This window comes from Mobula hypostoma, chromosome 13, assembly GCF_963921235.1.
Source record: "Mobula hypostoma chromosome 13, sMobHyp1.1, whole genome shotgun sequence".
Lineage (NCBI taxonomy): Eukaryota > Metazoa > Chordata > Chondrichthyes > Myliobatiformes > Myliobatidae > Mobula > Mobula hypostoma.
Window position 1 is genome coordinate 20705369 of NC_086109.1, and position 14331 is coordinate 20719699.

The 14331-nt window shown below is 41.0% G+C and overlaps 1 protein-coding gene across 1 annotated transcript in view; it reads right to left on the reverse strand.

Annotated features, from left to right (window-relative positions):
* Window positions 1-13529, reverse strand: part of LOC134355474 (suppressor of tumorigenicity 7 protein homolog) — a 142444-nt gene extending 128915 nt beyond the window's left edge. The window contains exon 1 of the mRNA XM_063065408.1: window positions 13376-13529. Coding sequence (XP_062921478.1) covers window positions 13376-13529 — 154 coding nt within the window. The remainder of the gene's footprint in view (window positions 1-13375) is intronic.
* Window positions 13530-14331: the final 802 nt, after the last annotated feature.

Here is a 14331-nt window from a genome sequence, read left to right on the forward strand (position 1 = left end):
CTTACTTTGTTAGATGACCTTTCATTGGTAAACAAACTTGCGGACTTAAGTAGCTAATGAAAACAGATCAGAGAAACCTTGCCCACTTTTGGCCTCTATTCAATTGATCTATATCAAAACCGGAGTTATCTGCATTTACATTGCACCCATCTTGTTTTAAGCACAAGAATTTGGCTCACTGCCAACTGCATGAAGTAAGTTTATAGCTGGCATGTGCAAACACAGCTACAATTTGTCCAAGAGGTCTGATAAACACAAATCAGATGGATGACCTTTAATTATTTTGGTGGCCAGGAGAATGGAAAAATTCTTTGATGTTTCCCTCACAAATAGTGTCATTGAATCTTTAACATTCCTTCCAAAAGAAAATGATATCTTCATCCATGCACCATAATGGCATACTAGTATTTTGTCGGGCTCAAAAGGAATCTTATACTGTCTGCCTCCATAATCTGATCCCGCCCACCTTTTTATATTGCTTTTCAAAGCTTTATTATTGCAAAGATTCCTAATGTCTATCATTTCCCCCAACTTAGCAATTATATTAAGTAATCACAATGCTCAACAGATAGTCCTAGAAATTATATTAGCATACTCCATTTAATTTCCTTCATAGATATGCTCCCTTAGCTGCACAAAACTCAACATTGCATTCCAGTTTTATTTTCAAAACAGCCAGAGTACAAGTTATTCCCACCTGGGAACCACTCTAAGTTGGTTCTCTTTGTTATCAAGTAAAATTTTGTATTTGGTCTAAAATTCAAACTGTTTCTTTTCCTAGGTATAGGCACTTTAAAACTTAGAACTTCCTCCACACAAATCTCAAAAGATCTCACTTTTTCTGTTTGCTTCTCTTCCCAAGTACTCCCTTAAATAAGAGATGTGACATTAAAAAAAACAGACAAAGTTGAGAAAGGACAAAGTACAGAAGGCCACAAAAATATGTACGATAAAAAGAAAACCAGAGGGATAAAGGAAATGTTTGAAAGACAAGAATCTTAGTACTTTCAGCATAATAAAATGTCCAGAGGAGCTCCACAAAAGCATCAACAAACAAAATCTGACATCATAAGTTGCTATAATATGGCAAGCATGAGTCTGAAAGAGCGTGGTGAAGGAGGGGAAAAATATAACTGGATAAGGTTTTAGTATGAGACACAGTAGGAATAAAAAGTGGACTTTTTTTATTATTCTTGGGACACTATTTATTGCCATTTCTTGAGCATCCTGAGAAGATGGTGATCCATTGTCTTCTTTCAAAGTTTTGAATGGATTCAAAATCAGCTGAGTTGAAAGGCCAGAAATTGGCCAGGAATAACACAAGCTGAAAATAATAAAGGCATGTATAAGGATTTAAGCCAATGGGCAAAGTAATTCACATTACAATGGGAGAACCAGGATAGGTTCATGATTGAGAGAATGTAGATTTTTTTAATATGAACCTAATTTTTCAAATGTGATCTCATTAGCCCTCAGTTAACTTCAAAATGACCTATTCTGACTACCTAAAGGCACAGTGATCTCTACCTTTAAGTAACACACCCATACATTGCAGTACATTGCTATCCTTTTTTTTACAAAAGCAATTATGGAAGATATTGTTAATGTACAACAAAATGATAAAAATATAAATTATTCTTTCTGAATCCAATTACCTTTCTCAGTGGTCACTTTATTAGGCACCTCATGTACAGTACCTGTACTAATAAAGTGGCCACTGATTGTACACTCATGGTCTTCTGCTGCTGTAGCCCATCCACTTCAAGGTTCAACATGTTATATGTTCGGAGATGCTCTTTTGCACACCACTGCAGTAACCTGTGGTTACTTGAGTTACTGCCACCTTCCTGTCAGCTTGACATTCTCCGCTGACATCTCTCATTAACAAGGCATTTTCACCCACAGAGCTGGACTAAATGCTTTTTTAGTTTCTCACACCATTCTCTGTAAACTCTAGAGACTGCTGAGTGTGTAAATCCCAGGAGACCAGCAGTTTTTGATATATTCAAACCACCCCATCCAACACCAACAATCATTCCACAGTCAAAGTCACTTCGATCACAATACTTCTCCATTCTGTTTTCTCTGAACAACAACTGATTTCTTGACCATGTCTGCATGCTTTTATGCACTTAATTACTGCCATGATTGGCTGATTAGATATTTGCATCGAGAAACAACTGGCCTTAGCATTTCAAATGATCTCAAGAAAGCTTGGCTTTCTCAAGCAGTCAATGAATTTACTAATTTCCAAAATCTACATACAGAATAATAAACTGTAAATTGGTTTATTGCTTATTTGCCATGGATCAACGTTTTCCAGCAGTGTCCGTCACTAGCCAGCTGTTGCCACTCATTGACCTCGATATTTTAAAAAATTTATTCATTTTACCTGATGTGGGCATTGCCAGCTAAGAAAAGGGGAAGTAAGGTAGTGCAAAAAAACCAAGAGGCAGGTCCGGATATTTGGAGGGTATGGCTCAGATCCGGGTCAGGATCTGTTCAGCAGTCTTATCATAGTTGGAAAGAAACTGTTCCCAAATCTGGCCGTACGAGTCTTCAAGCTCCTGAGCCTTCTCCCAGAGGGAAGAGGGATGAAAAGTGTGTTGGCTGAGTGGGTCGTGTCCTTGATTATCCTGGCAGCACTACTCCGATAGCGTGCGGTGTAAAGTGAGTCCAAGGATGGAAGATTGGTTTGTGTGATGTGCTGGGCTGTGTTCACGATCTTCTGCAGCTTCTTCTGGTCTTGGGCAGGACAACTTCCATACCAGGTTGTGATGCAACCCAGAAGAATGCTCTCTATGGTGCATCTATAAAAATTAGTGAGGGTTTTAGGGGACAGACCAAATTTCCTTCTGTGAAACATTTCTCTAAAGTTGCTCATAGCAAGAGGTTTGCACAAAATTTAATTTGCTGGATCTCAAATATAGGCATAAACAAATTTTATAATATGGTCCTAATCAATTTCTATAGAAATTAATGCTATTTAAAAACTGTTCATTCAAAGCATGGTCTTGTGTCTAATGGCCAAGCTAGTGACTGACACTAGTTAGAAACTGTTTGGCAACAGTCTCCTGCCCCAATTAAGCAGCGCAGTGTCCCACATAAATGAAGGGACTCCAGCTATTTTCTCCATTCGTTTTTGTTCTTTAAGTCATCCCAAATAAACAGCCACATTAACTAACCGATGGCCCAATTAACGAGAATCCACTGTGTGCATGAAACAATTATATACTGTATTACACTACCTTCAGTTCCAGTGTGTTATAATGTCTTCTGAGAAATATTTCATGGAGCTGGTCAGATAATTAAATATTAAAGAGCAATTAAGATACCATGCCAGAGAAGAAATAAGTGTGCATGAAACTGAATGAATCATGCATGCATCTTATGAATATTTCAGAACAAGAAACAAGCTGCGGAGGACCTTAATGGGTCAAGGAGGCAAAGGGATGGTCGACATTTCAGGTCAAAAACTTGCATCAGGATTTTTGAATATCCTATGTGCCAAGAGATACAAAATAATCAAGTCAATGAAATAATCAACCACAAGATTTGTCAGAAAGTAACTACAATTCACAAGAGCAGCAGTGTTCCGCCAATAAGGCTGACTGCAACCTAACCCCTTGTATAAATCTTTGTCTGCTTTAATACTAGGATTAATACAAAAAACTCCAAATTATAATCAACAATCCACATTTCTATCACCCACTTTGTATAGAGACATTTGCTACAAGGCCTGGTACTGATAGTTTTTAGGACAATATTTACTGCGTACTTCTTAGTCAAGCTTACTTTTCGTCATATACATTTTGGTTGGGGGCTGTGATTGCAAAACTGGCAATGAGGCTAATGGATGGGGGTGGGGGATTTCCACACTGTTTACAAGAGGACGAGGTAATAAATTCAAGGGGAGAATTTTCATCTAATGCATGTGAAGAGGGCAAACATGTCAAAGAAATGCACAATAAATGGCAGGATGCTAAAGAGCATCTAAGAATAATGTTACAAACACGAAAAAGTCTGCAGCTGCTGAAAATTCAAAGCAACATAAACAAAACGCTAGACTCTACTGACTAGAGGAACACAGCAGGTTAGGCAGCATCTATGGAAAAGAGTACACAATTAATGTTTTGGGGCAAGACCCTTCTACAGGACTGCATTTTGTGTGTGTTGTAAGAATGATGTTATTTTGGAATGCATGTTGGAAGATCCCTAAAGATAAATGGAACAAAGTGAATATGGAATACCTGTCATTACCAACTGAGACATGGAAGAAAACACAGACAAAACATGACAGAACAATCGTAAGACCACAGATATATCGCAAGGGCTGGAGAATTATAGTTACCAGGAAAGACCAGGTTGGTTTAATTGTGTGTAACATGGCTAGACAAGGTACCCATTTTACTTGGATATTATTTGATAAACAGAGGCAAGTCAAATAACAGAAGAATTAGAGAAAAAAAACTTCACAACTTAGTGTAGTGGATATTTAGATATCTCAGTACTAAAGGATGGTAACGTAGGAGTCTGAAAACAATGCGAAAAAGGCAAAAAGAACTTGCAAAGTTTGAACCTATAATGCTTCAGACGAAAAGCCTGGAAGTAGAAGTAGTGTATAGATTCCTTTCCAGCCAACAAAAACAGTAATTTCCATAATATTCCTTTAAGTTCCCTGAATATCTTAAAAGTTTTCAATCGAATTCTCAAAGATACAAGAAATACAACTCACCTCTCAGCCATCCTATATCCCTCTCTTTCCACCACATTCTAAATGCTTTCTCCACCTCTCAGTCCCCACACTCAAATCCACCCCCACTGCTCTCTTCCCTTCTCCCTAAATTCACATCCATCTGCTCCAGACAACAATCCCCTATTCTTCTGTTCCCTTCCCCACTGGTGCCCCCATCCCTACCACACCTTGGCCTCTTCATTCCTCCCAACCACCACCACCACTCTCAGCAGTGACTGCTGTGTGATTTGGCTCCCCTTGATTCAATTGCAACCCAAGGTCGAAAGGCCATTTGGTCCTATCTTGTCATTCAATGAAGAAAATAAACACTTTCTTAATTTATCATTACTGAATCATGAATCGCTAATATTTTTGATTTTAATATCCTATCAGAAACAAACTTCCAAATAATAATCAGATTTTCTTGACAATCCTCTATGGTCTCTGTAATTGCCCAATTCTGGCTTCTGACAAATTCCTACTTTAAATTTTTCTATCAGCAGTGGCCCTGCTTTCAGCTACCTGGGCTCAAAGCTCTGAAATATTTTCCTACATAATATATCTCATGTAGGAAAATACCTTGTACGATGGATTTCAAAAACAGATTGATGGTATTTATGCAAAACTGGGACATTTTAATACATCACTGTGAGCTTTGTATTTCTACATTGTTAATGCCATTTCATAGAATCATACAACATGGGAAGATGCCATTTAGCCCATTAACACAAATGAGTTGTTATTTATTCCAAGTTGGTCTCTAACCACTTTTTGTCTATGTCCATATGTTCTACTATAATTGCTTGACTTGCTTTAGCGATTCAGAATCTGCTTGTAACATTCTATTGTTATGGATACAAACTAGTATCATTGTATGACAAGTTTCTACTCACAAGAAGAAATAAATAATTAAAACCCAAGACAGCATTACTCACATTTTCAGCAGCCAGGATATCTACAACTGATCAATATCCCACTGTATTCTTTGCCAGTCTTTGATACCATCCACAACCCCGCTTTTCGAACGTTCGCTTTACGAAACCTCACTGTTATGAAAGACCCACATTAGTACCCTGTTTTCACTTTCAGAAGGTGATTTCACTATTACGAAGAGAGGCAGCTCACGATAAAAAATCAGCACGATAAAAGGCAGCGCGCGCCCCGAGCAGCCGCTCTGCCCCGGATTCGGAACGGCATTGCTGAAACACGTTGCATTGAGCGGCCGTTAGCAAGATGAGTTCTAAGGTGTCGGAAAAGCCTGAAAGAGTAAGGGTGTTACACTTAGCATAAAACTAGACATAATTAAGCATTTCTATCGTGGTGAATGAAGCAAGGACAAAGTGAGTTAGGCTTGTGGAAGTTGACGAAGATGATGTTGAAGAGGTTTTAGCATCCCATGACCAAGAACTGATAGATGAAGAGTTGATGCAATTGGAAGAGGAAAGGATAACAATTGAAACTGAATGCAGAAAGTGAAGCAACTGCGTGAGATTTTCGCTGCAATGATAAAGTACGACTTTAATTTTGAAAGGGTACGTAGGTTTAGGGGATATTTGCAGGATGGTTTGAGTGCTTACAAACAACTGTATGATAGAAAAATGCGCGAGGCTCAGCAGTCAAGCAAGCCTTCCACATCAGCCACAGCAGACGACGAACCTCAACTTTCAACATCGAGGCGGGCAGTCATAGGAGAAGATGAGCTGCCTGCCCTGATCGACGATGAGATGACACCCCCGTGTCCCACCACCCCAACACCCGGGCCCCGGACGATACTCTACCAATTCGCAAAGAACGCAGTGGTAGCCAGGAGGCACACAGCACATCTTTAAGAAAAAAGCTGAAATAAACATGCTAATTAATTAGGTGCCGCCTAGCACGTAATTGTCGGCCCAGATCAGAGGCGATGCAATCGGCAAACCGCTGCGTTCTTCGCGGCAATGTATCGGGTCGGCGGCCCGGAGGATGGGGGCCACTGCACCACCCAGCCTGCAACGACTCAGTCTAACACACCATGATCAGTGTGCTCGGCGCTGTTTTCCCAATTCTGGTAAGTGATACTACACTGTACATACAATATTTCTACTTTATATCGGCTGTGTATTTTTACGTGTTATTTGGTAGATTTGGCAGCTTCATAGTTTAAGGGTTACTGGAGAGCGCGTTTATGCCAACAGCGTTTGCGTGAGATTTTCTGCCGAGCGCGCTTGTGTGAGATTTTCGCTACGGAGATCTGTGCAGGCAATCATTGTAGAGAAGTATTTCTACTTTATATAGGCTGTGTATTTATCATATCATTCCTGCTTTTACTATATGTTACTGTTATTTTAGGTTTAATGTGTTATTTGGCATGATTTGGTAGGTTATTTTTGGGTCTGCGAACGCTCGCAAATTTTTTCCATATAAATAAATGGTAATTGCTTCTTCGCTTTATGACATTCCAGCTTACGAACCGTTTCATAGGAACGCTCTACCTTCGGATGGCGGGGGAAACCTGTACAGCCAAATGAAACAACGTTGCTCTGGGCCAAGGTGCACAGCACAGTATATATAACTCACACAAAGTAATATTACCATAAATAAATTAACGAAAGTGTTCCAGAAGATTAACATTTAGCATAAAGTGCATTTACAACACAAGTTAAAAAAAATACTATAATGCACTTCATAAGTGATGAGACCTGTATGGTGGCAGGGAGTTCGGTAGTTTCACGGCCTGGTGAAGTTTATATACATCACAAACAGCAGTGTTCCCAGTACTGATCCCTTTGGAACACCACTGATCACAGACCTGCAGTTAGAATAGGTCTCTTTGACCATTGCCCTGTCTTCTATAGGCAAGCCAATTCTTTATCTAAATGGCCAATTCACCATGGATACCACGCAGTTTAATCTTCTGGATGAGCCTCCCATAAAGAACCTTGTCAAACACCTTACTAAAATCCAGGTAGACAACATCCACAGCTCTACTATCATCAATCATCCTCGTTCAATCAAGTTAGTAAGACACAACTTGTCCCACACAAAGCCATGCTGGTTCTCACTCGCAGGGCCATGGTTTCCCAAATGCTCACAAATCCCATTCCTCAGAATACTCTCCAGTAACTTCCCTGCCACTGACATGAGACTCATTGGTCTATGGTTTCCAGGAGTATATCTGGTTCCAGTTTTGAATAATGAACAAAATTAGCTACTCACCAGTCCATCAGGGCCTCAACTGTGGCTAGAGAGGACACAAACATATTGGCCAAGGCCCCAGCAATCTCATCCCTTGCCTCTCCTAACAACCTGGGGTATACCCCAACAAGCCTTAGAAATTATCCACCTTCACAACACGCTGGAGGAACTCAGCATGTCCGGCAGCATTCGTGGAAAAGATCGGTCGACGTTTCGGGCCGGAACCCTTCGTCAGAACTGTAGAGAGAAGGGGCAGAGGCCCTATGAAGAAGGTGGGTGTCGTGAGTGTTGCTTTGACCCCAGCATCTGCGGAGTATTTTGTGAATTATCCACCTTAATGCTCTTTAAGAGACCCAACACTATCTCCTCTTTTACCTCGAAATGCCCTAGCATATCAATATGTTCAGCACTGATCTCTCTATCCCCCACATCCTTCTCCTTAGTAAATACTGATGTAAAGTATTCATTAAGGACTTCACCCACATCCTCGGTATCCAAGCAAAAAGAAAGAAAAAGTTGCTGAGATCAAAAATTTTAACATCCAACAGTTTTCAAACAACTCCAGGAGTTTGCTTTTTATTGACTACAGTTCTGCCTTAAATGCCATACTCCAAAAGTTGACCATTAGCAACACAATCTGGGACTCAATACATCAATTTGCAACTGGATTCTGGACTTTCTTACTAATCGCACCTAGGCAGTCAGAACAGGCAAGTGCATATCAACCTCCCTAACCCTGAACACCAGTGCACTGCAGAGATGTGTACTGAACCCACTCCTTTACACTCTTTTCACCCATGACTGTGCCCCTCCTGTGCCACCAACTCTATCAAATTTGCAGATGAAACCACAGTGATTGGATTAGTCACGAACAATAATGAAACAGCATAGAGAGAGGAGATGTAGAAACTGTATGAATGGTACAATAACCATATCCTTTCACTCAACAGCAAAAAACCAAAGAAATTGTTATGGACTTCAGGAAAATAAGGTGGCATGAACAAGGTCCACTACTTATAAATGGTGAAGCAGTAGAAAGGGTCTCCAGCTTTAAGTTCTTGAGAGTGAACATCATAAAGGAGCTCCTTGACCACCAACACCTCCATGATCATAGGGAAAGTCCCAGGTTCAATTCTTGATGCTATTTCACATTTAGTAATTGTATTTTATGACATGGGCATATGCAATACTTGAATGGGGCAGCCACTGTTGCTTTTAATTTTAGACATGTTTGTTTTTAATTCAGTCATTCTAAATAACTCAGATATTATTTTAAACTTAATCATTACTTCTTTAGTAATTGAATTGCCAGCTTTGCACTGCATGGAGTGGCACTATAATGTTATCGTCTTCAGCAATGACAATAAAACTCTAACTACATACTACAGGTCATTGAGATAAAATACAGATGGCGGTATTTTAAGTTAGAGCAACAGCCTGTACACATCCATTTTCCAATAAGTATGCAGTCTGCCTCATGACAATGTATCTCAATCTGCCTTTATTCCAGTAATATTGTGTGCCAGTGCCCACCCATGATCCAGTGACATTGCACCCAATTACCTAGCTGTATTTTTAGAAGCAGTGTGTACAACAGCTCCACATACTCCAGCAAGCTTTAATCTATACAAGTTGGACCAGTGACTACTTATACTCTAGTGAAAGCGTACAGGTGTTTCAATACTTCTATGACAATGCATGCCAATGCCTGACTACATCCCAATGACAATGTTCACCAGTATCTTCCCATCTTCCAGTGACAACATGTGGAACTGCCTGCCCATGTTTTTGTGGCAGTCAGCTAGTGTCTGTCTTAGTAGTTTCAGTGTGTGAGTGTCTGTCTTTATTCATGTGTCAGACTGGCTACATGAGAATGAGTAAGAGATCCAAAGGTTAATTGACCTTAAACTAGCTGATTGCCACATAGTATTCTTGGACTGGAAGCTTCATTATGTCTCAAGAGGAAAGTAACAGCTCTATAGGTCCAAAAGAAGACCCACAACCCAAAGAACAGACGATGGGTGGAAAGTGCACTGGAGATCCTGCAACTTGTTTACATCCATAGCACGTGCAGATGCTTCAGTGCTAAGAGCAATAATAATTCATACACCTGGGGAGCCACTTACGTTATAGAAGAGAATAGAAGTGAATGCATGAAGGACAGAGAGGCAGTCAGCATACACTTGAAAAATACCTCATCTTTGAATAAATGCCCTTGATTCTATTCCAAAGCAAATATCTTGTCCAGCATCTCTGACACGTGATCAGAATTCATTAAGGCTACAGGCCAACTAAGAATAAGCAGTTTCACTACTGAAGTTCTAAAATCTGACAGAAACAAATTAAAGTCACAAATTCACAACATCTTCTTCATATCTTAGAAGGGCATCATCTTGACTGTCTTCAAGAAAAGAGACAACCATAATCATTGCAATTGCAAAAGGCTCTTTATGTGGCCCATGATAGAGAAAGTATCATGAGGATCTTCTTCAATCATCTGTCCTCATGGCAGAACGGTGACTCTGCTCTCTGAATTGTGCTGAGACGACACAATAAATTTAAACTCCAACAGAAATGCAGGAACAGTATCAATGACTAATTGTGGATCATTAAAACTTTTGATTTCAACAATCCTTCACAAATTGGCAGTTCACATAAATTTGTTTCCACTTTACATCTGCTTCAAGATGTGATGTGATCTTCACCAACAGGTCCACAGTAGACTCAAACAGTGTAGGTTAGTGTTGATCAAGACTGCATCAATATCGCAATTCTTTTAGAATTGACTTTAAGGTTCTCTTACTTGTTTTTCAAGCTCTCTATGGTCTGGGACAGAAGTACATCACAGAATCATTTTCGTTTTATAATCCTGCTCAAGTTCTCAGGTCTTCCTCTGCCAGTCTCTTAAATTTAAACAGTCTTCCTCAAAAGATAATTGACAGGCCAGCATTTTTTGAATTACACTCCTAAACGGTGGAACTCAATACCTAAAACTATAAGGAATGCAGACTCAGTCGACACTTAAACACCAGCTGAAAACCTATTTATTTAACTTTCCTTTTAATAACAATTTTTTTTGCCTTTTATTTTCATTGTTGCACTTAACCCCATTGTAATGCACTTCGAACTACATCATCTATATGAAGTGTTCTGCAAGTTAGTATCATTATTAATATTTTCCTCAATCTTTCTCCCAATTATGCAGCTCAACTCCAGAGATATTCCTGCTAGGCTGGAACTAATCTACAGGACAAATGGTAGGCTTCAACCTATCTTTCCTCCATACGTGAACCAAGACTGCCATAATTAAAGTCAATGCACTGCAGTACATTCACGCTTAGAGGCCAAATACCAAATTAACATCCACTTCTTTACTGAGGCATTTGAGAGGAATTGCCTTCCTATTAAAATCCACAAAATTCCTACTGCCAACCTGCCATCATCCTCCAACAATAAAGTCGATGACGAGATCAGTTTCTAAACCTTGGCAGCCATGCCACAATGAAAATGCAGATGATGAAAATCATCAGTCCTTCCAATGTGTCCCATAGCCTTCCAAAGGAAAATGTGTTTCAAAATGACTACCTTAAACTTTGCATAAACCTTATCAGCTATCAAGCTGCTGTGATCCCTGCTTTCCTAATGCTTTAAGACCACTGGAGGCACCTCATTGAAGAGGAATGGTATCAATAGCACTACCTCAACAAAACCCATTGGCAGGATAAGGATGTTGGGGTCAATGATGCTGCAATTACACTCAACTGGTCCTAGTGTCCATTCCATGTTGTTTGCATACCTAACAACTAACAATCAAACTGCAGTGAGGCTGGAAATAGATTACTAGATGACCAAGGAGAACAATTCAAGGATGTTCTAAAAGCCTGCTTGAAAATATGTAATATCCAAACTGACCTGTGGGAATCCCTGGCTCATGTCTGCTCAAAATAAAGGACAAGCATTTGGGAAGGGTTGGACCTAGGTTTAAAGTGAGAGGGGAAAGATTTAAAGAAGACCCGATAGGGTAACGCACACCAAATGCTGGAGGAGCTCAGCAGGTCAGGGAGCATTTATTGCGAGGAATACAGTGTCCATGTTTCACACAAAGACCGTTCATCAGGACTGAAAAGGAAGAAGGAAGGTGGCAGAATAAGAGTGGGGGAGGGGGGGGATGGAGTACAAGCTGGCAGGTTATAGGTGAAGCCAGGTGAGGAGGACAGTAGCTGGATGGGGGATGGAGGATGAAGTGAAAAGCTGGCAGGTGATAGAAGGAAAAGATAGGGAAGGAGTGGCTCAGTGCGTCGAAACTGGTGGCCTCAAAAATGGAGCTGGAAGCCATGTGGAACAAGAGAGCGACAGAGACAGAGTCAGAGAAGGACACATGGCTGTGGTATCAAACCTGGGTAAGCACATGGATGGGTTTGTGGAATGAACTGCTGGATGAATCATAGACTCTCTGAGAATCCAAGTCCATTTGTTGGGAATGCACAAACACCCTACATAAACAACAGATGGTCCTCACCACCACCCAAACTTTCTATTTGCCCGATGCACCAGCAAGTATTGCAAAACCTGTGACAAACACTGCAGACCCACTTTGGTTCCTTTAGCCACCTCAGAGCACATAGACATAGGTGAGTAAGTCATTTTCAATGCTCAGTCACTAAGTGGGCCAGTGAGTTTAAGTTAGTGTACACTGTTTCAATATTACAATGACCCTGTGCACTGCAGATGTCTATATCATATTGCACTTGTGCACCATGTCAGCTTTTAATCCAATGACAGCAAGTGCCAGTGGCTACTGAGATCCTGGAGAGAACAAATGCCAATGGCAGCATATTGCCAATGCCTGTTCAGATCCCTATGACAGCATGCATCCAGATTACAGTGGTAGCATGCACACATGTCCCTGCAAAAGCAAGTGCCTGTGCATGCACAGCACAGTATTAGCCCGTGGCTGCCTAGATCTCTTTGATAGCAAGGGATGGTGCTTTCATGAGCCTGTATCAGCATGTGCCAATGTCCATCTAATCCCTGCAACAGTGTGCCAGTACTCACTCAGATCATAGAGAATGTGCTAATACGTTCCCAGATCTCAGTGACAGCATATGCCAGTGTCTGCGCTTATCCCAGAGTGTATGTCATTGTATACCAGATCCCTGTGACAGTGTGTGCTACTGGTTGCTCATTGAGGAGTCAGTAGCCATGTGTACTCGTGCCGGCCAGCATCCCAGTGACAGTGCGCGCCACTGCCCGGCCAGCATCTCAGTGACAGTGTTTGGCACAACTTGCCTAGATTTCCGGGGTGGATGAGACAATGGACGCATCAGGGCTGTCAGCCGCTGGATTGGGAGACCGGTCCCCGACGCAACAAGCGGGCGGACAGGAGTGCCGGTGCCGGATGGTTCTGTCTGTGTGAACTGCGGCGGGGAGGACCGGACAGGAGTGGGGATGTGGCCAGCCGCTTACCTGCGCTGAGATTCTCGTGCAGTTTGAGCGGTGCCCGCAGGATGTAGAGAAGGCCAAACACCAAAACAAACCAGAGTGCCCACAAATAGGTCCAAGACCAACTGACGCATCGCTTCAGTCGCTCAACAAATCCAGCCGAACCCCCTTCCGCCATATTTATCCGATTAGCCTAAAGGATTGTGGGATGCAGGAGGAGTCCTCCCCAACAGGCAGCGGTAAACTTCCACGCTGTCTTGATGGGTGTGGGAGAACACTATCCTTTGACAAATGTCCTGATCATGTACTTTCAGACAAAATGCGTCTTTTAGATCTTTCTGGTATTTAAAGTTTTAAAGGGCTGAATTGCAGTTAGGAAATTCAGGCTCAGGATTTCAAAGTAACACAGTACCTGATCTGAACGCAGCACAACTTGAGCAACTTCCTTCTGACTACTGCTCCTGTACTAGTTCCAGCTACTAAAGCTGAATCAATTTCGCTCTATTTCGACTGTCTTGACTTCTCTGAGAATATAGGTTTAAGCCCGAGCTGATGGAAGCACCCTTCGAATTTGGATTCTTGTCGTGACACGTTTGGGGGAAGTGTTTTCTTGAGGATGAGAATATTAAAATTGAATCTCCCTTGTCGGATCTTAGCTATCTCACAATATAGTTTAGTATTCTAGAAAGAACAAATGAAACGTGTTTACTGCTAGGTACCGTATATGGATACAGACTTTACTTGTAATTGTGTATTGGGAATCGTAGAGAACTGTTAACTTTATTTTGTTCAATAAGCGCTAACCTGCACGAGTGCATACGCTATATATTTAAATACACTGCTATTTACCCTTTTTGAATAGAGTTATTCACCTCAGATTTATAGATTTAACCGGTTCACGTGTTCTAACTGTTTGATCAAGGGAACGTGTTAGTATTGAAACCACTTGTTGATTCGGGTCTGTAGAACGCTGTGTTGTT